The sequence below is a fragment of the Taudactylus pleione genome, unplaced genomic scaffold, assembly GCF_031769625.1.
Source record: "Taudactylus pleione unplaced genomic scaffold, aTauple2 ptg000671l, whole genome shotgun sequence".
NCBI classification, from domain to species: Eukaryota; Metazoa; Chordata; class Amphibia; order Anura; family Myobatrachidae; genus Taudactylus; species Taudactylus pleione.
Genome location: NW_028285073.1, coordinates 8,199,048 through 8,225,968, shown reverse-complemented (window position 1 = coordinate 8,225,968; position 26,921 = coordinate 8,199,048). Strand labels below are relative to the sequence as shown.

General features: G+C 43.7%; 1 protein-coding gene across 2 annotated transcripts in view; it reads left to right on the top strand.

Moving 5' to 3' along the window:
* Positions 1-7,792, top strand: part of LOC148478227 (uncharacterized) — a 198,582-nt gene extending 190,790 nt beyond the window's left edge. For both annotated transcript variants that reach the window (XM_088455750.1, XM_088455749.1), the window contains exons 14-15: positions 624-788; positions 7,382-7,792. In XM_088455750.1, coding sequence (XP_088311876.1) covers positions 624-788; positions 7,382-7,507 — 291 coding nt within the window. In that variant the 3' untranslated portion in view covers positions 7,508-7,792. The remainder of the gene's footprint in view (positions 1-623; positions 789-7,381) is intronic.
* Positions 7,793-26,921: the final 19,129 nt, after the last annotated feature.

Sequence of the window (26,921 nt, the reverse complement as noted above, 5' to 3'; positions counted from 1 at the left end):
TAGTGTGTACCAGCCATTACAGTGACTTCACTCGGTGAACATGGCTGTGTTTATGACATTCCCCTCCCCCATTATCTTGTATAGCAGCACGTCTCTTAAGGTGGGTACACACTGGGCGATATTACTGAGCGACTGCACGATTACGACATCGTAATCGTGCAATCGCTCAGTAATCGTGCACAAATCATGCACTTTTATGTCGGAAACGACCAGCGATGCGCACTCCCGCTGGTCGTTTCCGACATTGTCCATCGCCTGAACATGCAGCACAATCTGATGACCTCGTCGGGTTGCTGCATGTCGGGGAATGGGGGAGAGAGCCCGGCGCTGAACTATATCGTTAATGATATCGTTCAGCGGCTGTGCTCAATGTCATGAACGACATTGAGCACAGCCTGCCGGGGACACACTACACGATATCGCTCAGGGAGCATATCGTGTAGTGTGTACGCACCATTAGTGACTAGGAGTCACTGTTGCTTTAACTGATTATAAGGAAGATTATTCTGTTGTTATATCTATCCATACACCAAAACACTGAATAGCAAGTTACATTGTATGCCTGGCAATGTGTCGTTACAATGTTTTTCTTACTAATTGCCAGAGATTTCTTGTTACTAAAGGGAGAATTGCGCTGTCGTGGAGGCCGTCCTATTGAAGTCTATGATTTTGCGACAAGAAAGGAAACCTGTTATCCAGCAAAGATTATGCCGTTTATCCCACTGCACCTGGGTGCTCATGGTGGAGCTGACTACTACCTTATCAGCAGTTTTATTTCTGCCGTCGCGGTAAGTACGGTCTTGTCACTGTGAGTGTGTCATCATCTACACTCGGGGGGAGTTGAGACAGAAATGTGGGTTCAACCAGCGTTAATGAGAATACAGCCGTTCTATTCCCTGGAAACTTGTCACAGTACTGAGATATGTGGTATACAACACAGATCGCCCTTTCTAGTGGCTAGTATACAATACAGAAGCCATTTGGGTGGATAATAATCAATGGAAAGAGTGTTTAGGCCAGCAACACCTAATTGATTTACTAGATGCCTATTCACTGCCGAGAGGGAAACGGGGGGGTTCCTGGAGTCCTTCACATCGGTGCTCAGCACAGCAGGAGTCCCTCTATAAAACTATAGGCCCAAATGTAATAGCCTGCGGGCACTGGCATGATTTCAATGAGACAGCTGCTAGATTTAAAGCAGCAATTATTTTTATTTTAAAACCAACCTGGATTTGCCTTAAAACTAATTGCCGCTTTAAATCTAAAAGCTATCTCGCTGGTGTTCGTAAGTCACAGGCTATTACATTTATTTGGGCCATAGTGTGTATTGCATTTTCTGTAGATGACAATATATTTGATTAGAGGGATTTCCATCTCCATCTCTGTTCAGCATCATGATATTAATTCCAATGTTGGACTCCCAATAAAACATTGTTGATGAAACAAATTGACATTCATAGAGCGGTATCCTATTAGCCCCGAAAATTTTACAGTGCTGACTTCGGGGCGATTTTACCCTGTGTTTCTTTACAGCGCTATCCAATTAGCCTCTGATTTTCTCGCCAGAAACTATTTCCATTTTCGCCCGAAAACATATAGAAACCATGATAAGTTCACTGGACCTACAGTATGTGTTTTCGCAATCGCGGCGGCGGTAAAAACAGAGCACTCCTCCGGGTTTCGGGACCTCAGAGGTCCTGAAAAAATCCACAATAGGTGCTGGCGTCACGGGGCTAATTGGATAGCCCCGGGGGATCCATTAGGGCCTGATGAATTTTCAGGTTTCATAGGATACCGCCCCCATAGTGTAGTATGTGACACTTGTAACTTCTGGGTTAATGGTGGATTGTGCTCACCTGAGATTAGGTCACTGCAACTTTGCCTAAAGCTGGCCATACACCTTAGAGCTGGGTGCACACTTGAAAGATCAGACGATTACCATCAGCATGCACACTGCACAATCCGCTGAATGATAGCACGATGGGTTAAATGTAATAGGGTGCGAGTTGTAACTCACTTTTTTTTTTACAACTCGCACATGTAATAGGGTGCGAGAACATGCAGACTCACGTGTTACAGGCATTTCCACAACTCGCAGTGCCGACACTCGCATCCAGATGTTTCCCCATGGAAAACCTAACACTCGGCCAATGTAAGAGAGTGCCAGTTTTTAACTCGCACCAAATTACTTACATAAATTTAATAGACCTGCTTCAGGAGTGTAGCCTAAGCAGGTGCGAGTTAGACAGAAGCCTTTAAAGATCAGTGAGATCCGTGCATGCTTCTGTGTGTATAAAGCTAGTAAAGTGTTGAATAAAAAAAAATGATGTGGGGTCCTCCCCTAGAAGCACATCCAGCACCAGGCTTTTTTGAGCCGCTCCCGGTTGTGATAATACGGGGGGGGGGAGACCAGCACCTGGCTCAGTGACAAAATGAGTAGGGGTCCCCCGTGTTAGCCACAACCAGCACCGGGTTCTTTCTAGTGGTGGTGTAATGCCGCAGCCGTGGGACCTGCTTCACGGGCTCCCCAGGCTAAAACATTCATCACTCCACGCTAGTCAGTCCAGTCCAGGGGCACCCCAGACCTGAGCTGATAGCCAGGGACTATCCCCAACACCCCTGGGTGGTAGGTGTCGGGTTGATTGTGTAAAAAATAGATAAAATAATATTGTGCTTTACAAAAGAACTAGAGGTCCCAGCAAGCCTCCCCGTCATGCTGGTACTTGGAGAACCCGGGGCATTAAGGGCCCGTTGGTACCTCTAATCCATCTGTAAAAGAAATATAAAAAAAAGACCGGACACACACACCATAGGTTTTAATATTTTATTACAAAAACATACTGTACACTCACTCACTCGCTCATACTTCAGACTTACCTTGTCCCTAGCACCAGTCTGTCCCCTTCTGCAGTAGAAACTACATCAAACTTCTGTGTTTTTTCATGTAAGGGTGATGGGAAGTTTTCCTCGTTACCTTGTGTGCAGAAAAAACGGTGGCACATTTTCTATACTGATAAAACTAATTTTGATAGTACAGTAGGTCACCTCAGTCATGTAATCAATTATTGATTCTTCAGCAATCTTCAGTGTAAAATATATTAAGTTACCATAAAGGTATTAAAATTAACCAACCAAGTAAGTTGCACTCACAAAATTCCTTGTGATTAACAGGAGACTACGATCAACGGTGGAGGGAGAAAGATCCCTTCTCAGGGTCTGGTACCCCCAGTGTTTATTACACACATTGACAGTGGGTATATATAGGCGTCATGTACAATAGGGCAGCTTTGCCGCCTGCCCACAACAAAAACACATTTGCTCGTAAAGCAGCTTTATGCCGGGTACACACTCGGCTGACGGATCGGCCGCCGGCCAACAGACCGATTTGGTGTGTAGGCAGGTGGGCATACACACCGACCGACCGATGTCTGGCCCCAGGAAACGGTAGTGATGTCATTATCGCCAGTTCCTATAGCCGGCATATGGGTCGGTCATCTGTGCACACAGGCAGATGTGCACGATATATCTGTGAATGACGTGTATTTAATGGTAAACAAATGCTGACATCAATCATCGCCTGAACATGCCGGTCAATCTGCCGATAACGACAGATTGACCATGTTCAGGGATGAGGGAAGGTGCCTGCACTGAATGACATATCGTTCAGTGTAGGCACTGCAGGGGAAGAGGAACGACTGTACGATTACAATGGTGTAAGTGGATATGCACCTTACAGTGCATCCGGAAAGTATTCACAGCACTTCACTTTTTCCACAATTTGTTATGTTACAGCCTTATTCCAAAATGGAATAAATTCATTTTTGTGCTTAGAAATCTACACACAATGGCCCTCAGAGGCATTCGTTAGTTGCAAGCGGTCGCTCTGAATTAGGGCGGCCGCTTGCATCCTGAACGGCCGCCTCCTTGTCGATCGTTAAGCTGTGGGTTACCACCCACAGCTTAACGAGCGACCAGGTTGATGGTCGCGATGGTGATCACCATCGCGACCATCGGGGCTTACGACCAGACCCTAAGGTTGGGTCTGGGCACTCGTAAGCCCCAGGGAGCTTTCTGCTCTGATGGAACAGGAAGCTCCCCACTGACATCACTGATGACGTCAGTACGGCCGCCCACAAAATGGTAGGCGTTCGTAAAGGAACGCCTCCGTTTTGGAAACCACCCCCGCGGCCCGTCTACCAAACGGGGGCAGCTGTTGATCAACATCGACAGCCGCCCCTTTGGTAGCGAGCTCCAGAGCGACAGAGTTTCTCTGTCGCTCAGGGGCTTGCGCACGCGCAGCGCAGCCGCTGCGCGTGCGCAGGCCTAACCATCGAGTCGGTTACGAGCGCATCGGCGCTCGCGACCGACTCTGAATAAGGTCCAATACCCCATAATGACAACGTGTAAAAAGTTTTTTTGAGATTTTTGCAAATTTAATAAAATAAAAACAAACTAAGAAATCACATGTACCTAAGTAATCACAGCCTTTGCTCAATACTTTGTTGATGCACCTTTGGCAGCAATTACAGCCTCAAGTCTTTTTGAATACGATGCCAGAAGCTTGGAACACCTATCTTTGGGCAGTTTCGCCCATTCCTCTTTGCAGCACCTCTCAAGCTCCATCAGGTTGGATGGGAAGCTTCGGTGCACAGTCATTTTCAGATCTCTCCAGAGATGTTCAATCGGATTCAAGTCTGTGCTCTGGCTGGGCCACTCAAGGACATTCACAGAGTTGTCCTGAAGCCACTCCTTTGATATCTTGGCTGTGTGCTTAGGGTCGTTGTCCTGCCGTCGCCCCAGTCTTACCACAGGTGGACTCCAATTAAGCTGTAGAAACATCTCAAGGATGATTAGTGGAAGCAGGATGCACCTGAGCTCAATTTTGAGCTTCATGGCAAAGGCTGTAAATACTTATATACATGTGATTTCTTAGTTTAGTTTTTTTTTTTTTCATATTAATTTGAAAAAATCTCAAAAAAACTTTTTACACGTTGTCATTTTGGGGTATTAGCCCTCATTCAGAGGCGGTCGTAAGCAGCTGCTCGGTCGTACGCCTAACGATCGAGAATCAGAAACAAAAACAATCGCACGGCCGGGCGATCGCAACCAAAGTGACGCCCATACATGAACAAAGCACCTCCTCTAGCTAGCGAGTGATATCAGCTAGCGATCGAGTCAATCGTTGTCAGTCGCTGTTAATTTTCTTCTGATGGTAGCGGTCGCTTGTGTTGTGTGCAAATGACACCAAAAATTAACAAAAAAACGCATAGAATAAGCCATCCCCATGAAATTGATTTATTCTTATTATTCGCTAATGCTAACGCAACTGAATCAATTACAAGCCAATTAGCAGTGTTATTAGCTTCAACAATCGATTATTAGCTGCTTGCATTGTGTGGCACAAAATAGAAACCTCAAACATAACATCAGTCACATTCGATAGTATCGATTGTACTCTGGGGCTTGAGAGAGCACATACCCAACCTCAAGCTGTATGATCAGCCAGGCCTCTAACGTGCTCGCAGAGTGACGTTTTACTACATCCGGCCTTCTATGTCGGTCGTAGCAGGAAATTTATGTATGCCCCTGAAACGCACTGAAAACGGTGAGGAACGCCTGCGTTTTTAGACCACCACCCCCGTCACCACCCACAAACGGCCTTTCATGTCAATCAACTCTCGGAAGCCACTTCCTGCTCGTAAGCCGTACGATCGGCAGCATTTTAGATCGCAAAGCCTCGTGCGCACAACTAACCGTACGCATGCGTGGTTTGGAAACATCGGATGCGTACGGCCGAGCGGCCACTTACGACCGACTCTGAATGAGGTCCATTGTGTGTAGAATTTTGAGGACAAAAATTAATTTATTCCATTTTGGAATAAGGCTGTAACATAACAAGATGTGGAAAAAGTGAAGCGCTGTGAATACTTTCCGGATGCACTGTAAGTCTGTTGGCTGATGTTACAGAGAGCCATAAAAGATTGGCCAAGACCTAAAGGCAGTCCAGTTAGGCTGCGGGACATAAGGGTTAGGGTTAGGCTGCGGGACATAAGGGTTAGGGTTAGGCTGCGGGACTGGAGGGTTAGGTTGCGGGACAAGAGGGTTAGGCTGCGGGACTGGAGGGTTAGGCTGCGGGAGGGGAGGGTTAGGGTTAGGCTGCGGGACAGGAGGGTTAGGCTAAGGCTGCGGGACAGGAGGGTTAGTCTGCGGGAGGGGAGGGTTAGGCTGCGGGACAGGAGGGTTAGGCTAAGGCTGCGGGACAGGAGGGTTAGGGTTAGGCTGCGGGACAGGAGGGTTAGGCTGCGGGAGGGGAGGTTAAGGGTTAGAATACTTACTTAAATCTGTCTGTATTCTGACCATTGGGATCCTGTACCCAACCCATTTATACAGATCATTTGAAGTCTGTAAGAAGGTTGAACTTCTATGCAGCCAAATAGGTCCTCATTCCCCGAATAACTTTAATGTTACGTATTGACCAGGATCACAAAATTCCAAGGCAAATGCAACTTCTCATCAATTTTAGAATTCTTCAACATATTCAACCCAAGATGAGTATATATCTTGTCACCAGCAAAGGTTCTGTTGACCCTCACACATCAAATGCTGGACAAGAGTATCTTAAGCTACTGCCAAGCTCCATTGTTCTCCAAGGCGCACACACCATTATACTCCAGATGAAACATGATGGATGTTTATCTGGCCTGTTTGTTCCAATTCAAACTACTGTAAATGACAACACCATCATTTGAAGATGGCTGGTTATCCTGGTACCAACAGTATTATAGATGTTATTATTGATGGCTCCACTTATCTCAGATGGTGCACCGATATGTCATTGTGTGTCCAATCTGTGCCCAGGCAAAGATGTCTTATGCCTTATCCTCAGGTTTTCTACAGCCATTACCGGTCCCCTGGGTCCCTGGTAGGCTGCCTCGATGGACTTGAAAAGAAAGCTGCTTCCTTCACATTGGGTTCAATGCTATCTTTTTGGTTGTATATCCCTTCCTCAAAATGGTGTATTTTGTTCCTCTGAAGAAATTGCTTTCAGCACATATATCTATCGCCTTCATGGTTGCCCGGAAAGTATAGTGTCACCGTAAGTGTCACACAATTCACGGCTTGTTCCAGAAAGCCTCCTGCCACCACTCTACAGATCGGTCTGTCTACTGTGCCCCCGGCCTAAGTCTGACCTCTCTTATCCATAATAGCTGGGTGGTGTCTTTCCACTCTACTCATTGGGTATAGAATTCTTCCTAGGGGAAGCCCGTTCCTCATTTGTATGTATTTCCTAGTGGGACAAAAATCCTATAACCAATACATCTCTCCTTTTATTATTATTACTACATGGTATTAAAATATAGTTTGTTGTTGCTTTCAACAGAATAATGACCCATCACTGATTAAGAGCGGCCCAGATGACACTCTGCGGAGTCACCTGCTGGTGTTCCAGGCTGAGAAATCGAGGACAGAGGGGTCTGTGGTGCACATAGGCAGCGATGGACAATAAGTGCCTAAAACATTTCAAATTCTGCCAAAAGTGTCCTTTTTAGCTCTTATATATACTGTATTTTTGCACTTGAATAATTTTAGTGTCTGTGACTGTAATTTTTGCAAATATGCGTTCTGTCTGCTGATTCTAGACTGGATTCATATATTAATATGACCATTTACAAAGATAATTTTTATTAAAGGATCAAAAAACCTGAAATGAAAGTTGAACTACTTAATAATTATACATGTGTATAAGTGTAATGTTACAGCTTCCCTCTAATAAAAGCATTATTCACATTGATACAGTATATTTATAAAAATCCATCATTTTCAGGGGTATTAGCGGAAACAGTTTGTAGCTGAATCAGTGATGGAACTGGTGTCATCACATCCCTTGTCAAGATCATAATAAGCATTTCTATAGTAATTATGTAACCCTGCTTCCCTGCTTTTTCATAGTACCTTATTTTAGGGAACGTCCCTGACCATTTCCCATGGAGAAAATACTTGTACAGGGAGCTGTACATTAGCAGCAGCTACAGTAATTACCGCCCGTTTGTGGACTACAGACCACCCAAAACATTTGAACGGTTTATATCGCTATCACTTCACTCTCAAGATCTTCCCTGGAACAACCTCTTATGGGGGCTTCTGTCTTGACGGGTAAATACCCCCGAAACACATTCCTACCTCCCTGCAAATAAGAACGTTGGGTTTCTTGGCATTTGGAAAATGAATAAACAGGCCCCATTCATGAAATAGAAATCAGTTCTGCTCTATCCTAATACTTTCGTGTAAGGTTTGTGTTCTTAGTTGTGTTCTTTCCTTATTCTATTCTTTCATAGACAGTCGGATATACACAGCTTGTAGGGCGTTTCCGGGGCAACCGGCAAAACAAGTATAATATGAATTAGAGAACGCTGTAGGTAACGGTGAAAACTGCAAATTGCATGCGACTTTATACCAAAACCCTTATGCTGTAGGTGTCTGGTTAAACAATGGCTGCCCCAGTATTCAGACCTCCTGTAGGAGAAGTGTTTCCTGACCTTTTGTTACACAACCAGGTGGCTGTAAACCAGTTACTATTATATAATAATCTCAAATCATTCATCTCCCTTTTCTAATTTAGAAAGTTTTCCTTTGTCAAAGAACAAGTCAAAAGAAAAAGCAGATCTATAAGGCAACATTATAATGAGAGTAATTCATAGCGAAATGAAAAGGGAAATAAAAAAACGATTAAAAAAGGTAAACGCTCCTTAGTGTTGTCGCTGTGTATATTGGGACCCTATTGGTGGCCAATCTATGGGAAAGGGAATTCAATTTGCCATGAATGCAGGTGATTTTTTATTTTTTTTTCACTTTGCTCATTTTAACTCCCATTTTGTGGGTGGAAAACTCCATACAAGCAACTTTTTTTTTCTGCCAATAACAAAGTTTACCACAAAACTGTGAAGTCATTGTGCATATATTAGTGATACATTCTATCAAGACCATTCACACATCTTTAGCGTTAATGAGGAAACCTCAAAGAAGTTGTGAAATAGACCGTGTCAGAGCCGCTGGCGAAAACAATTGAATCGCCCTCTCAGTGAGCGAACTGAACGCTTATGTTGCAAGGGGCATTGCGGGTCCTGATGGGCGATAACCATACAATGATCTGAGGCAGTTATTGGCTAATGTTGTCTTTCAGCTAAACCACTTGGAAATGAAAGTGTTTTCTGTTCATCTAATGTTGATTTTTCTGCAAGAATTTTTAATACCATTTTCTTTTTAGTCACTGCCAATCCAAAAGCAGTTAAATTGTCCAACATTGTCCTAATCGATCAACAAAACTACCGCTTGTATCCATTTTAGATCTAGAACCCAGACCTACGCCACCCTTCCCCCTAGCCTCCCCCCTTACTGAAAAAATACAAAGACCTTTTGTTGTCGGAGTAATTTTTTTATTTTTTTTGCCATATATTCTATTCTGTTCCATCCAACATTTTGCTAATAAAATATGTAAAACTAAAATCAAATAAAAACAAGTTCCGCATAGTCATCATTTAGAACTATACCTCATTTTTGTTTTTTGTTATTTCGGTCATAAAAAATACAGTAAATTGTACAAGCGCAAGAAATGCAGAAATTGGTTCCTTTCTTACCAGAAGAAACTCAGTGCATGGCAAATAATTTGTTCATATTACAATTCATATATAACTTTTAAGAAAATAATAAAATTAGAATATATTAATCTGAAAATATAATTTTAATTATATTAATTTTGGATAGGAATGTGCAAATAGCGACATTGGTCAGATACACATTTCTTACATTGTTTTAGCTGAACATTCACATTAGATTCCAGTGGATTGAGTTTTGGAATGTAACATAAGATTGGCATTATTTTATCATTAGAGAAGAGCAAAACGTCCCAACACTGATCCACGGAACATTCGCGTCATTCTGCATTTAGCTGCAGAATTTACCATGTTTTGCTGGCAGAATTCGGCTGTAAGTGCTCCATGCATTTTTCTTCCCCCTTGAATTCTATAGGCAATAAACTCAGCAAAGTGCAGAGTTTACCAATAAAGTGCAGAATGCTATTGCGTGGAATAACGTAGCAAAAGTGGGGTTCACGGACTGTATTGTCGGAACCGGGCACCTCTGCAAAGCAGCCGGTCACACCTTAATAGTCACTTTGTGCAAAATTTGGCTGCAATTTCGCCCATCTCTACTTTTGACGTTTCAGATCACGTTTCCCCGCTATCGGACGGAGCCAGCTGGGGTCTCTCTATTTTGAACTGTGGAGAGAAAAAAAAAATGTTAATTGTGACATCCTTCTATTTTGTATGTATTTATAATTAGAGGGGCTCTTAATGCTAATTAATCCACTGTCCTTTTACAACCTAACCTCCTGAAATAATAATATTTTACCGATTGCGTAGTGTCCACTTTTTCCAGCCTGGGCCTGTAGACCCCTGCGGAGAGGTCTCTGTCTGTAGATCTACTTTCCAAATCATATCTCACATGTTTAGGTGATAACTTTTCTATGTGGCTTCTGGCTACAGCATCCATATCTACAATTTCATGGGAAGAGAAAACAAGTACGGTAAGGCAGTGTCATACGGTAAGGCAGTGTCATACAGCAGATAGGCACAACGGTACTACAATCATTGTCAGTGCTACAGGCTTATTATTGTTTGTTTGGTGATGGATACATACTAGGGTTATTTTGTTGTCAGAAGCCAGATCGTACAAGTATGCTTTTATAGTGTGGGAGAAAACCAGAGCACCTGGAGGAAACACATGCAAACACGGGGAGAACATGCAAACTCTACACATACTTGCCTACAATCCCGAAACATCCGGAAGGCTCCTGAATCTCAGGTGGCTCTCCCAGACAGCCAGAAGGCTAGTCAAGTGTCCCGGAGCCTGCCCATGGTGGCTCTCTGTCGCCCTCTTCCCAAGTGTGGTGGACATTGTGGAGGGTGGGGGGGTGACAGCGCCATTGCATAATCACGGCCCCACGGCCCACTTTACAATGCTGATAATTGTGGAATTGTATAGCGAGGGCCGGTGCCATGATGACGCAATTGTGCCGTCCCACCACCCACTTCTGACGCACCATGTCTCACCGACCTGACTGTCCCTCTCCCGCAAGGGGCAAACCAGAGGTCGGAAAATATGCCATGCCCGGGAATAGAACTTATGTGCTGTGAGGCAGTAATGCTAACCACTCTGCCATCCATGCTCCCCAAATGTAATAATGAATATGTGTGGTAAATCAATAAGTGCATGTCTGTCAGAACTATTGGCAGACACTATAGATGATATAGGTGGCAGCGGTGTGTGATGGAGGTTAGTCCACATGGTATATTACTTAACCAGGTCGGTATATATTAACCAGGTCTTAGGTTTATTAACCAGGCAGAACAGGTGTACAGGATGACAGCAGGTCTGTATAACAGGTATACAGCAGTATATGGCGGACATATAAAGGAGCGTAGGTTACGTGTGACAGATGGGAGCACACACCTGTGTCTGTACGTACAGTGCTGGCAGAGGAGTATACCCGCGGGTTGCGCACAAGCAGCGGTATAACGGTCATGGTGCAGTAGAATTATCGGGGGGGTCTCTGGCTTCTGTGATGCCGTCTCTCTGTGAGTATACTGGAGACTCTCAGGGGCGCCGTCATTCCAGCATAGGGGGCGGAGCTGAAGACATGACGACATGCAGCGCATGCGCAGTAGAGCACAAAGCCGGAGGTCGGGCCCCCGGGGGTCCTAGTGCCATCGACGGAGAGACCACGCAGGGCGCTCTCTCCTAACAAGAATATATATATAATAGACGTGGGGGAAGGGATGCGCTAATCTATAGGATTCTAGTAGGGGTTATTGCAGCTGGGTGTAAATGAGGGCACTACAAATCCTCATTAAAAAGAGATGGTCCGTAAGAGAGGGGGGGAGGAGAACATCCAGCGCATATAACACCTAAGGTGATTATTAATATGATCGTGAATATATATATATTTTTTTTATAATTATTCCTTAATTTAATATTGTTTATGTGGGGCAACAGTAGTATTTGCGCCTGATTTATGTCAGGCTTACATAGCACATAGTTACGTCCCACTGTCACCCATAGCTTTAATAATTTATTACTAATGTTATTTGCAAGAAATGCTTATGATATAGGCATCAATAAAACTGCAAAATGGTCTCTAATGCAGCAGAAACATCTCCTGTGTTGCTTAACCACTTGCCTGGCGGTCACCTGCCTGGCGGTCACTTGCCTCGCAGCGTTTACGACCACACCAGGCTGTGAGATGGCCGCAAACGATGTGACTAGTCAGGAACGCATACTGGGCGGCTGACAGAAGATAGGCTTCCAGCAGCCGCCGATGGCACACTGGGGGTTCTTACTTACCAGTATACTGATAGTTATATCGCTCTTCGTCAAATGTAAACCATGTCTTTGACTCGCGTCTCTCTTTAAACAGACTAAAGAACATGAGAAAAACATTATTAAAGAAAAACTATTACAGCACCGTGGCATCATATAGAAACATCACTGGTTCTGAATATAATGTTATTAAGTAACTTGGTCTTTTGGCAACTGGAGGATATTGTTTCTCTAGAGCACAGGTTCGCAAAGTCGGTCCTCAGGACCCCAAACAGTGCATGTTTTCCAGGTCTCCTCACAGAATTAGTGACGTAATTAGCTCCACCTGTGGATCTTTTAAAATGTGTCAGTGAGTAATGAATACACCTGTGCACCTGCTGGGTGACCTGGTAAACATGAACTGTGTGGGGTCCTGATTACCGAATTTGAGAACCATTGCTGTACTGTAGAGTTTGTGGGTGATATTTAACCTAATATTAAAACATTGCAGCACCCACTTTTGTGGATACATATTACACTGCAGATATACCTCTCTCGCTACAGCACAAATATACGACTATAGCTCTCCAGGTACCAGCGTTATCACAAGTACAACAAGAACCACAAGTACCAGCGTTATCAGCCAGACAACAGCTCTCCAGCTTATATAGAAATATGCTGTACCAGACTTCTCCCAGACCCCCTGCTGTGGTAATAGTTACTGACTGAATTTACTGCACCCAGATTAATTTAAAACAAAATAATTTCTCCCACATTCTCTTTGAATATAAAAAGGTTCCAACAATCTCCCATCCGTATAAGCAGCACGTACTTGGTCATCCTCTTCTTCTTGTAGAATACAACCGCAAAGATGAAAACAATTAGAAGCAGCAGCGCTCCGCCCAGGAGGCCAAAGAGTAAACCATAAAACCCAGCGTTCCGTTCATAGACGTCACACTGGCTCCCACTGTACTGGAACAAATTATACTGGTAGCACCTAGGGGTGAAAATAGTGTAAGATGTAATACACAAAGAGATTTATAAAGAAAGCAGATAAAAATTATCTTTTTCTTTGCATACATGGTTCTTCGATGATAATGTATATAGAATTCTGATGTCAATGAGCTGTGATGTTAGTGTAGAGGAAGTTTCCATGCAAACAGTATATTGTTCCCAATACCTCCCAACACTGTGGAGGATGGGCCGGGACTTTTGTCTACGCGTCTAAGGCATGTGCGCAAAAAATGGCCATGGCCATATGCCGTGAGAGATCACGCCCCCTATTGTGCACATTTTGGGGGTATGACTCACACTGGGGGTGTGCCCAACACTCTGGGAGCTGCTGGGCAGCCCCCAACCTCAACCGGCACAGTGCAGTTGACAAGCATCGTCCATTCACCGCTGCTGTGCTATACCCTGTACTTAAGGACTGTCCTCCACTTTTACCCACTATCACTTTGTTTTACTACCCCAAAAGGTTTAATAGTTATAGCAAACCTGCTATCCCTAGTCTGTCTCCATCAGCCCTCTACAGTAGTTATATAAGTATATAAACAAGTCATTACAAAATGAACCCTACTCTGGAGACATCCAAACCAAACCACCAGTCATATCAAACATGTAGCAAAGCCATGTACTAACAAAAATGAAATTATAATGACTTTTAGAACAGGAACGGGCACATGAGCACACACAAGGCACACTGGACCGATGTATCCTAAAAAAAACCTGTCTGTGAACACTTAGGGGCCTATTTATTCTTCATCTAGGTATTTAAATACCAATCTCTTCTGCAGTGTGTAGCTCCTACCTATCGGTGATACAATATATAACAATGCTTGCCAGGATAGAGCTTTTACACCCATTATAAAACCGCCATTGGTAAACAACATAATAAGATAGTAATGGGCATGTGTACTGTAGGTTGGCCATAAATCCTGAGTGCTTGTGTTAAATGTTTAACATTATTTAATTGGCAAGAATCTGTGATGTTCACTGACTATTGAGCCTGAGTTTAGCAGCGCATTTGGACATAGATTTTATTAGTATGTCAGCACCTGTTCCAGAAATGTAGATATTCTGCCAATTCTGATTGACAATTGGGGGTACTACAGTAGTTTTAGATTCAGTGCACATGATGCGATGTGGAGATGGACGTATCTTGAAGTGGGTTCAAATCCCGACAGCGGCAGCCCAGCAGGGGTGAAAATCCCGATCGTCAAAAGGTAAGTATTCACTAACCCTACTCTACCCCCTAACCCTCCCTTAGGGGTGCCTACCCCTAACCTCCCCCCCAAGTGCCTAACCCTAATCCCTCCCACAAGGGGTACCTAACCCTAACCCCCCCTTACCCTAGCCTAAACCTAACCTCCCGAGGGGATGCCTAACCCTAAGTCCCCCCCGGGAGCCCCTAACCCTCCCCTCCCGCACGGCTGTCCGCGCCTGGCTTACCTTCGATCGGTAAGCCGGGTGTCGGGCTCCCGGCGTAGGTCTAATGACAGGTGTAGGGATTTCGACACCTGTCATTAGTGCCTTGCCGGGATTAGACAGTCGGGAAGCCGGCGGTTGGGATTACATCCTTCGGCTTCTCCTTGAGGTGTGCTTCGCTCTCCATAGGTGGGAATGTACGCCAAGTTTGTGTACTTTTTCATGTTCATTGTACTACTGTACCTACTTAGCATCTGACCCTTGATACATAGTAAGAACAATATTCAGCACAATAATACATAGTCTGTGCTACACACTAACTCCAAATAGTGCTCTTTTCAAAGCGTAACTATTGCTAGCACACAGCACCTCATGCCTCAGGGACATCCCCAGTTCCCACCTCATGCCTCAGGGACCTCATCAGTTCTTAGGCGCATATCCACTACACGAGTAATGAACGACTGTACGATTACGACATCGTTACCGTACAATTGTTCACCATCCTGTGCAGTGGATAATGTGCCCACACTGAACAATATGTCGCTCACTGCAGACACCATCCCTCATCCCCGAACATGCCCAACCTGTCGATATCAGCAGGTTGGGCAGTATGTTCAGGCGATCACATGCCGACAATGACTAGCGGGAGCGCGCATCGCTGGTCGTTGCCGGCATATTCACTGCACGATTGATGAACGATAACGATGTCGTAATCGTTCAATCGTCCAATTATATCGTGTAGTGGATATGCGCCTTTAGTGAATTGATAAACTGCATTCAGTAGAGAGGAGGTCAAGGAGATGTATTAACAGGATTTAAGAAACCGGCACTTACTGGCATAGAGATCCGTTGGCGGCGTTGTGGCAGTCTCCGTTGTAATTGCAGAAGTTTGGGTTATTGAAGCACGGTCCACTGCAGTAACAATGGTTATTATCACAGGTCACACTATACCCAGCGTAACTCAGAGAGCAATTCAGATATTGCTTCAGCTCATCCACCTCTGTGTATGGGAGGGAAACAGATTAAGGGACATTTCAATGCTGAAATAAGTACTGAACGTAAAGATGAAAAGATTTATTCATTATTTTTCACATTTTAAAGGCAGAATGTTTCCTTTTCCTAAGCATATATTATATTTATAGGGTTGTTCTGTAAAACAGAGATGAAAATAAATCTGTACGTATAGGTATTTATAATCATGAATATGCTCTGGAAAGATAAAATGGTGATTCTGTATACAGCAGTAAAAATGTTATAATGAAAAGGTATGGCTTTATTACATGGCTTTATTACATGGCGTTATTACATGGCTTTATTAGATGGCTTTATTACATGGATAATTTTTTTTAGATGGAATTTTCCACCTCCTTATATTATAATCTCAGGGTAACACCCTTTCCCATATATATATATATATATATATATATATATATATACGACAGAAAGGGGTACAATGGCGGCACTCACGGGTCCTATAAGAGAAGAATCACTCTGACAAGCTGTGTCAATCCTTGTTCAATGTTTCAGTCACATAGACCTTTATCAAGAATACATACTGTATATACTGTATATATATTTGGTACCAGGCCCCTATATTCCCCGTTTTTGTTAACCCCCAAGAGCCTGAATAAGATCCTATGGGACCCCAAGCAAGATGCTGGTTTGTGCTCTCTATTGTTTTACTTTGCAAAACAAAAAAATAATGGATGATACCTCAGACAGGAGAATACAATACTATAATACATTTGCTTTGTCTCAACCAAACGTGTCATTTAGGCCCCTAGGCCACACTTTCACTCTGCTAAGGACTATTTCATCTTTGGGCCACCTCAGAATTTATACAAATATCCTTGGACCAACTTTAGCGAATTTACAGGTGTCCTGGGAGATCACATGAAGGTGTGATCTCATTTCTAAAGACTCCAAAGAACACATCTAGGGGGAGATGTACTAAGCCTTTGGGGCATATTCAATTGCCGGCGAAAAGTCCTGGACTTTTCGCATGGTGCACTTTCCGCCGTCATCTCTGGTTTTGGCTCCGGAAAAGTATCGCGCTCGTCACCGCTTTTCACCCTTTCAAAGGACACAAAAATGCGTCCTGGCGAAACTCAAATAGGTGAAAAGTGCTGTCAGATTTGGGGAAATCAGCCTGACACCCCCAAAAGATGCACTGACATGGGGGATCACTTTGGATACCTCGAATAGCCATGCTGAAGGACTTTGCACAAGTGGTGAAGAATAGCATTTAGCAGAGGTTTTTTGCAAAAATAAGTTGTCCCAGCAAATTTGGGGTACATGAAAATGGGTGCAAGCATGGTTAAAAATTGCTGAAGTGTGGTTTTAAAAAACTTAAAAATGCACCTTCAGCAACCACCTGCAAACAAAAAAACACATGGCGCATACTTGGGGGACCCCCTGGAGTCTATTTCGCTAGTATTTAAGTTTGTCCCCCAACTTTGGTTTCTTTTGCCCCAAAACGTAAGTACTTTTTTGGGGTGAACTAAACTATTTGTTAAACTTTTTTTACCTTTGGGGGGCTGTCCCAAGGCTGCAGGGGTGTTCCCGCAACTTTGCACCCCAAACCCCCAAATCTGCACTTTTTTTCGCCTGCCTTCAGAGGCGAATCTTTTCCGCTGGTTACAAGGCGCAGACTTTTCGCACCGGCAAAAAGTCTTTGGAATTGAATACGGAGATAAGTTTCCGCCTGGCGAAATGACGTCATCGGCGGAAACTGTTTGCCGAAAAAGGCTTTTCGACGCTAATTGAATACGGCCCTTAGTGATAAATAAAGTGGAGAGTGATAAAGTATCAACCAATCAGCTCCTAACTGTCACTTTACAAAGTTAGGAGCTGATTGGTTGGTAATTTATCTTTCTCCAAGGCTTGGTACATCTACCCCCATATGAGCTGGTAACATAGGACCTCATTCAGAGGCGCTCAGAAAATGCGAGCGCTCGCTCTGAATGAGGGCGGCCGCTGCTCTGTAAAGAGCCGGCCTCCTGGCCGCTCGCTAAGCTGTGGATGACCACCCACAGCTTTAGCGAGCGGCCAGGTTTATGGTCGCGATGGTCAAGACCATCGGGGCTTGCGACGAGACCCTTGTGATAGGGTCTCGTCTGCCGCAAGTCCCAGTGAGCTTTCGGGTCTAATCGAGCCGGAAGCTCACCACTGACATCACTCGTGATGTCAGTGGGGCCGCCCCCAAACGGCAGGCGTTCCTTCAGGAACGCCTCCGTTTTGGTCAGCCAACCCCCCCTGCCCGCCTCCCAAACGGGGCGAGCTGTCAATCACCATCAACAGCTCGCCCCCTTTGGTGCGACATCCGTAGCGACGGAGCGGCCGTCGCTGGCCGTGTCTTGCGCATGCGCACGCCGGGGCTGGCTCTGGCTTGTGCATGCGCAGGGCCTCAACATCGACCCGCTTGCGAGCGCTCAGCACTTGCGAGCGGGTCTGAATGAGGCCCATAGCTTTCTAATATTTGTGACTCAATTGCTTTTCGACTATGATTGAGCTTCTGCAGTGCTATGTGCTAACTTCAGTGTGGCACCTAGTAGTCCGGTTAGCAATGGTGACCCCTTATACTGAACATGGGTTTGCACTAGTTCACTATTTGGGACTGTGAGTTTACATCTAATACAGATTATGCTCATGTACTACTTTGAAGTTTCAAAGATGATTCAATAATATCCTGCTAAATATTTTCATCCATGTAATTAAATGTTAAATCCTGAGTGACATTTAAAAAAAAAAATTTTTTAAATCAAAATAAATATATTTTTTTTATTGTAAACACTGATTTTTATTTTAATAACAATTAATGGTACCTTGCTGATGAACAATGCTATCTTTGCTGTTGTTGACCCCAAATAATTAATAGTTTGATACGCTATTTTTCCTCGTACTGCTGTTTGAGCTTCCTACTATAACAGTATGTTTACCGATGTTTTAACTGGACCCAGGATCTTCACAAACAATTGATTCACATGTAGTTATTAGGGGTTTTATCGCATTTCCCATATCTACTAAGAATCAGACTGCGCTTCGTCCCAGTGGGTAATGACATTTTCAGGTGGCGTTACCCAATAGAAGCCTTCGGGCTTCTTTTCGGGACGCTTCCCCTGAGAAGGATCCAATCGGATCGTTCTCATCTCCCCCCCCCGTGGCGCGGGTCCTTCTGCGAATGCGCAGAAAGACGCTGGAGGGACTTCTGGGTGTTAAGCTGTTATCGGGAGAGCTGTCCTTTGCGATGTAAATAAGTACATACAACCGCCTATATGCATACGTATAATCAACCGCGGTATGTACCCGGTGAGAGTCGGGAAGTACCACATCGCGGATGCAATGCTTAGTACATCCCGCCCTTAGTGGTTGATGTGTCAAGCAGTGAAAAGACTGGAGAAGTGGACAAGTTACCCATAGTAACCAATCAGCTTTTACCTAGCAATCTATAAAATGTACTTGATAAATGTTACCTCAAAGCTGATTGGTTGCTATGGGCAACTTTTCCACTGGTCCACTTCACCACTTTTTTCACTGCTTGATTCATTAACCCTTTAATCAGGTTCTACAACACCTAGGGTATGATAAAGAGGACGCAGTAGCGCTGACACAGGACATCAAGTTCAGATGGAGAAATTGTACCTGCCATAAGGCGGGTGGAAGCTTCCATGGTGCACCGATTGTGCGTCGAAAGACACATTGAGACATATTAGCGCCAATGCCTGTAGGCATCGCGGTAGAATCATCATGGCATTAGCACAATAGGTAGGGATGGCCATCAACCATCGTTGGTTAAAAGTGTTTTAGCCATCGATGTTGGGGTCCTGACACTGTACAATGGCAGCGGAGGTCCGATGTGGAGGTGTACGCATTTGCAGCTGCATTCTGTGCATGCGCGGTGCTCAACTATCGATGGCTCAACCATATATGGTTCCCTGTCTGTGGTTTAAAACCATCAACGCTAGAGCCAATGCCATCCCTAAGGCTGGGTACACACCTGGGAGACTTGTCTGCCGACCCAGGGATCCGCAGACTGAGCGTCCGATTGGTAAGCCATAACACACCAATCTGCCGTTCAATGTGTCTGTGCTGACATCACAACTGGGCGGGTATCTAAATTTGCCCACCCAGTCCAGATGTCAGTGTTGGCAGGTCCCTGCAGTAAGTGTGCGGGCGATCGGCTGGTCACCAGTACACACAACCAGATGCACCGATATATTATCTACACGATATATCAGCATTGGCTGTGCTGCAGGACCGATGTGATATGTCTGTGAACGACGTCGTCTGTACACACCTGCTGATGCACTATGCGATATGTAGCTCGCCTGTTGATTGAACGACATATCGTATAGTGTGTACTGTGTACCCAGCAAAAGGCACAGCTGCAGTGCAGTGGCATATTTAGGGGCACTCCCCCGAGGGCACGACATGGCACTCCCGCATTGGAGGGGGTGTGGCCACATCCCTACCACCACCATGGAATGCAAGGAGACATTGTATGGCATTAAGGTAAACAATGGAAAATATCTGCAATAATATTAAGCTAGTGCCACAACATATGCAGAATTGCACTTTAATGGGCATATGTATCAAAGCTTGATGTGAGATAAAATTGTGAGATATATATCACCAACCAATCAGCTTCTAACTTACATTTTGCAGGCTATGTTTAAAAAATTATAGTTTGGAGCTGATTGGTTGGTGATATATATCTCACAATTTTATCTCACATCAAGCTTTGATACATATGCCTCTAAATGTCAGAGTAACTCTGTTTATTCAGAAAACCACTCAGGAAGTTACTCTATTTGATATACCTATGTACAGTAAGCCTGTTTCCCATCTCAAGTCACTAATAATAATAAAATAAATAATCCCTGTGTAGGCAGCATGTACTGTATGCTATAATCTATTGTTTAAACTGCTAGTGTGGAAATGGGATTTTCTTTATCACCTGTGCTATCGGCTGTCAGTCCTACCTTGTGGCTCATGGTGGCAGCGTCCGGTAAGCAAATAGTGAGATGTGAGACTGGCAGACATGGCCCATGTGTTATTTACAGATGTATTAATAGAATTATCCTCCCAGCAATTTAAAAATCAAAATGTTGCCCCAATGCTGATCTACCTGAACCCCTAAATACTCCTACACAAGCCCATATAGGGGAAGCCACAGTTGCGTGATCTAATCCATGGCTATTTTTACAGCAAGTTCCTTACTTGTTATAGAAGCGAGTGAAGTATTTATATTGAGGACTGAGGCGCTGGCATTCACGGCGTTACCGATATCCGGCAGTGACTGCACCAGCGAGCTGTTCACGGCTGTCTGTAAATCGTTGTTTATGAAGTCAATGCCGGTCTGGTTGTTTGGGTAGGCGTAGGTTGCAGTGCTGTCAACGATCACGCTCCCATTCCTGCAAAGACAGAACCAATATTATACACAGAGAAAAACTGGGGGGTGCTGTACAGTAGAGTCAACATTTTGTGTTTCTTTTATCAACACCAACTTTGTTCTGTGTTGAATAGTTGCAGGTTTTCCACCACTAAAGGACCTGTGTATCAAGATTTATATCATAAAATGATGTGGGACTATAGTTTCTGTATAATTTTATGGCTTGTTGCTATGTACTAATAGCACAATGCAAGAGATTTCACAGAAATCCTCAGCAGAGTGCTAATTAGCACACAGATCGCAGTCCTCGTTATTATCAATGGGGACTACGATCTCAGGCCTATGTACTCTTTTTCGGACTTCGGCCCCGAGTTTACACCATCTTCAGATGCGCAGTGTTAGCTTCCCCCGGAGAAGTCTTTCACAAATGTGAAAGACTTCAACAAAGTGCTGGGGATATATTTTGATTGGGACAGCGGAGGTATTTTAATTAGCGGGGATATTTTAACTAAAATGTAAAATATCCACCGTGATACGGATCCTTAATAATCGGGGCAGTTCTGTGATTGTTAGTACATAAACCCCTAAGGGACGTCAAAGTTTTAGCTTATGCAAGCCACCATGCACCTTACAGATAAACAATAGTGATACATATGGTAAAGCGGTAACCAGCCCTATAATCTTCTCTGACAATAGAGATCTTAGTGCTTGGCTAATATGACAGCACCATATGGCTTCCTCATACAACACCGTTACCTATTTTGCGTAAAGTGCAGTCTTTAATGACTTTAAAAATAAATTCTTTAAACTATATATATATATATATATATATATATATATGAAAGAGATACAAAGCTAAAGTGCCTTAAAGTACCTGAAACCATTAATAACCACTCCCACAAAGTACTTAGGGGCTGCTCTCTGGAAGGACTGTATCAGCTGGAAGAAGAAAGATGCAATATATTAATATAACATAATCACAGCTCCTCTGTTACACACAGTTATTTTACTGTAAAATGAGTTTGGTTTCTTGGCATTACTATGTCACAGGATGATGTAACAGACCAGTACATTCGCTTATCACTCAAAAGGGATCATTCACTAAGCAAAAGGCATTTATACAGGAGCTCAGCAGGACCATGGCGGTCCTGCTGAGCGTCAGATGCTCTTTGTAAGTTCAGACACCATTCTGTATATTTGCACAAATGAAAACGTAGCCACTAATCACCGCTAATATTACACTGACCCACCCATAGTCATTTACATATTTCCCTTTACGCCCAATATTCTGCTTCATGATCCATGTCACGCGTAGGCCTGTATTCATTTAGACGCAAAAAGCCGAGATCCGCGAAAAAGTATCGCCGATTGCGTCTTTTCGCCTGTCAGAAACTTATCTCCGTATTCAATTCCAGCCGGGTTTCGCGTACGTGGAAAGTCAATGCATTGTAATAGGCGAAAAAGATTTGCAGGAGAAAAGAAGTACAACATTTTTATTTTGGGGTGCAAACGTGGGGAAACCACTTAGAAGCCTTGGGACAGCCCCCCAAAGGATAACTGCGTCAAAAAATTCCAGGAAAAAAATTAACGCCTTAAAAAAAGTACTATCATATTGGGGGTGAAAACGCACAAAGTGGGGGACAACTTCAAAAACTAGCGAAATAAGGTTCTGGGGGTGCTCTTAGAAGGGGACAAGTGTTTTAGGGATTGCAGGTGCTTGTATGCAGGAGGAAATTCACTTTTATTAAAACTGCACTTTAGAGACATTAAAAGATTCTTGCACCCATTTTCAGGTTCCCCAAATTTGCCAGGACTACTGACTTTCTTAAAAAAGTACTGCTTAATGCCATTCTTCACCCCTTTTGCAAAGACGCTAATTAGTGGTAATTGTAACAACTTGAGTACCCCAAACAGTTTTATTAGGACTAATCGTGCACTACTACATTGATCCCCAATGTTTCTGTATCTTTTTTGGGGGTTCAGGCTGATTTCCCCTATTCTGACACCACTTTCGCTTGTTCTGACTTCGCGTGTTGCCGTTTTCGCATTATTTGGAATTGAATACGGCGAATAGCTGGGATGAGCATGATAAGTCTCCGCCGCCAAAAGACGCGATGTAGGCGAAAAGGCCGGCAGGCGCAACTTCATTCCGGGTGCAAAACTAATTGATTACCGCCCATAATCTCCAGACAGTACAGGGATGTTGGAGCTAACTGTAGTTAAAGTGAATATAATTTAAGGCAGTAATGGGTTACAGCACTATTCTATAAATTATATATAATCAAGTATAACAACAACAACACTAATGACACAATAGTAATTATATTGATAATTGTACACTTACAATAGATAATATTTTATTCTTGAGAGCTTTGTATTCTTGGGATGCAGAGTCGGCTAGTGCTGGATTGAATTCCATTTTTAAGGTGATCTCAGCTTGGACCTCACGCTTTGGGCTGTGCTCTGTATCTGTAACATTGAAAAGATAAAAAAAAAAAAGATCCATTAATTAATATTCAATAGCTTTGACACAAGAAGATTTTCTTATTGTATAACCAAGCAAAATGCTACATCATTCTGTTAATTCACTTATTTCACATATATTGGGTATAAGTAATAGAGAGTAATAATCCACAACACCCAATCAGATGATAGCTTCTGTTATTAGATAGGCCAAAATATGTAATATCAGTACTAGGGAGAAATAACACAAGCAGAGGGAGACTGTGTATACACAAAAAATTGCATTAATGTTAGGCAACTGTATGCCGACCCTGTATCCGTCCCCAATTACTGTGACTCTCCCACGCTGGACTCAATCTACTTTTAAAAATGGAAAATTCACAGTGGAGCATCACTGACATCTGCTGAACAAGCGGTAATTACAGCTAGAGGAGACCCTGGCGTGGGGCAGTCAGCAAATGGCGCATACAAGGTAAGTATAAAATCGTTTTTCAGAATTGAACTATCCAGTACACCTATTGCATCATCCAGTACACCTAGTACATCATCATCCAGTACACCTAGTACATCATCATCCAGTACACCTAGTACACCATCATCCAGTACACCTAGTACATCATCATCCAGTACACCTAGTACATCATCATCCAGTACACCTAGTACACCATCATCCAGTACACCTATTGCATCATCCAGTACACCTAGTACATCATCATCCAGTACACCTAGTACACCATCATCCAGTACACCTATTGCATCATCCAGTACACCTAGTACATCATCATCCAGTACACCATCATCCAGTACACCTAGTACACCATCATCCAGTACACCTATTGCATCAACCAGTACACCTAGTACATCATCATCCAGTACACCTATTGCACCATCCAGTACACCTAGTACATCATCATCCAGTACACCTATTGCATCAACCAGTACACCTAGTACATCATCATCCAGTACACCTATTGCACCATCCAGTACACCTAGTACATCATCATCTAGTACACCTATTGCATCATCCAGTACACCTAGTACATCCTCATCCAGTACACCTAGTACACCATCATCCAGTACACCTATTGCATCATTCAGTACACCTATTGCATCATCCAGTACACCTATTGCATCATCCAGTACACCATCATCCAGTACACATATTGCATCATCCAGTACACCTAGTACACCATCATCCAATACATCTATTGCACCATCCAGTACATCTATTGCACCATCCAGTACACATATTGCACTACCCAATACACTTATTGCACCTTGCAGTACACCTTTGGCACCATCCAGTGCACCTATTGTACCATCTAGTACACTTAGGGCCTGATTCAGAGCCGGACGCAATTAGCGCTCGCTCGTTCAGAAAAAGGGGGTGGCTATTCAAATGAACCGTTCGCTCTTTGCGGTCTGTTGCCGCCTCTATGTCTGAACGAGCGAACAAAACATGCGGACGTTTATTTGATAAAAACGCTCCCTGGCCGCTCGCATCATATGTCATGTCCGCTATTTATTAGATTAATCGAGTACATCGAACAGCGTATGAACTGCTCGCTATTCTTGTGGTTGGTTTTTCCTACCACAATATTGCGAGCAGTTCTGACTATAAAACAACCAAGTGACGTGGTCAATGACGCTGCTGTTTTAATTATGCACACCCATAAAACGCCCGCTTTGACCTTTAAGCACGCCTGCATTCGGATCTCCACTCCCCGTTTTCAAGCACCTTCCCCTGTTACCACCCACATACGCCTCCTCCTGTCACTCAAAATAGCAGGCATTCGCTATATAGCGAACAAACGATTTTCGGGCGCACTGACTGGTTCGCACATGCGTATTAAAAACTGTACGCATGCGCAGATGTGCGAACATCGCTCGCAACGAGCGTACTGCCGCTTACGAGCGGCTCTGAATCAGGCCCTTAATGCATTATTCAGTATACTAATTGCACCATCAAATACACTATTTGCACCACCCAATACACCTATTGCACCATCCAGTGCACTTCTTGCATCATCCAGTACAATTGCATCATCGTGTGTATCTATTGCATCATCCAGTACAAATATTGCACCATCCAATACACCTATTGCACCATCTAGTACGCTTATTGCACCATTGTGTACACTAATTGCACCATCCAGAGCACTTATTGCACCATTGAGTACACCTATTGCACCATCAAGAGCACTTATTGCACCATCCAGTACACTTATTGCATTATTCAGTATACTAATTGCACCATCCAGAACACCTGTTGCACCATCCAGTACACCTATTGCACCATCCAGTACACCTATTGCACCATCCATAATAACTATTGCACCATTCAGTACACCTATTGAACCATCCAGTACACCTATTGCACCACCCATAATAACTATTGCACCATTCAGTACACCTATTACACCATCCATTACATCTATTGCACCATCATGTACACCTATTGCACCATCGAGTACACTTATTGCACCATCAAGTACACTAATTGCATCATCCAGAGCACTTATTGCGCCATCGAGTACACCTATTGCACCATTAAGAGCACTTATTGCACCATCCAGTACACTTATAGCATTATTCAGTATACTAATTGCACCATCCAATACACTAATTGCACCATCCAGTATACCTATTGCACCATCCAGTATACTTGTTGCATTATTCAGTATTCTAATTGCACCATCAAATACACTAATTGCACCATCCAGTATACCTATTGCATCATCCCGTGTATTTGTTACATCATCCAGTACACCTATTGCACCATCCATTACATCTATTGCACCATGATGTACACCTATTGCATCCTCCAGTACACTTATTCCACTATCCAGAACACCTATTGCACCATCCAGTACACCTATTGTATTATTCAATGCACTAATTGCACCATCGATTACACTTATTGCACCATTTAGTACACTAATTGCACCACTTATTGCACCATCCAGTGCACTTATTGCATTGTCCAGTACACTAATTGCACCATGCAGTGCACCTATTGCACCATGCAGTACACCTATTGCATCATCCAGTACAACTATTTTACCATCCATTACATCTATTTCACCATTCAGTACACCTGTCGCACCATCCAGTGCCCCAGTTGCACAATCTGGATCAGCTATTGCACTGTCCAGTATACATGTTGCATTATCCAGTACATGTATTGCACCATTCACTACATCTATTTCACCATTCAATATAACTATTGCATCATCCAGTGTATGTATTGCACCATCCAGTACTCTTATTGCACCACTCAGTGTAT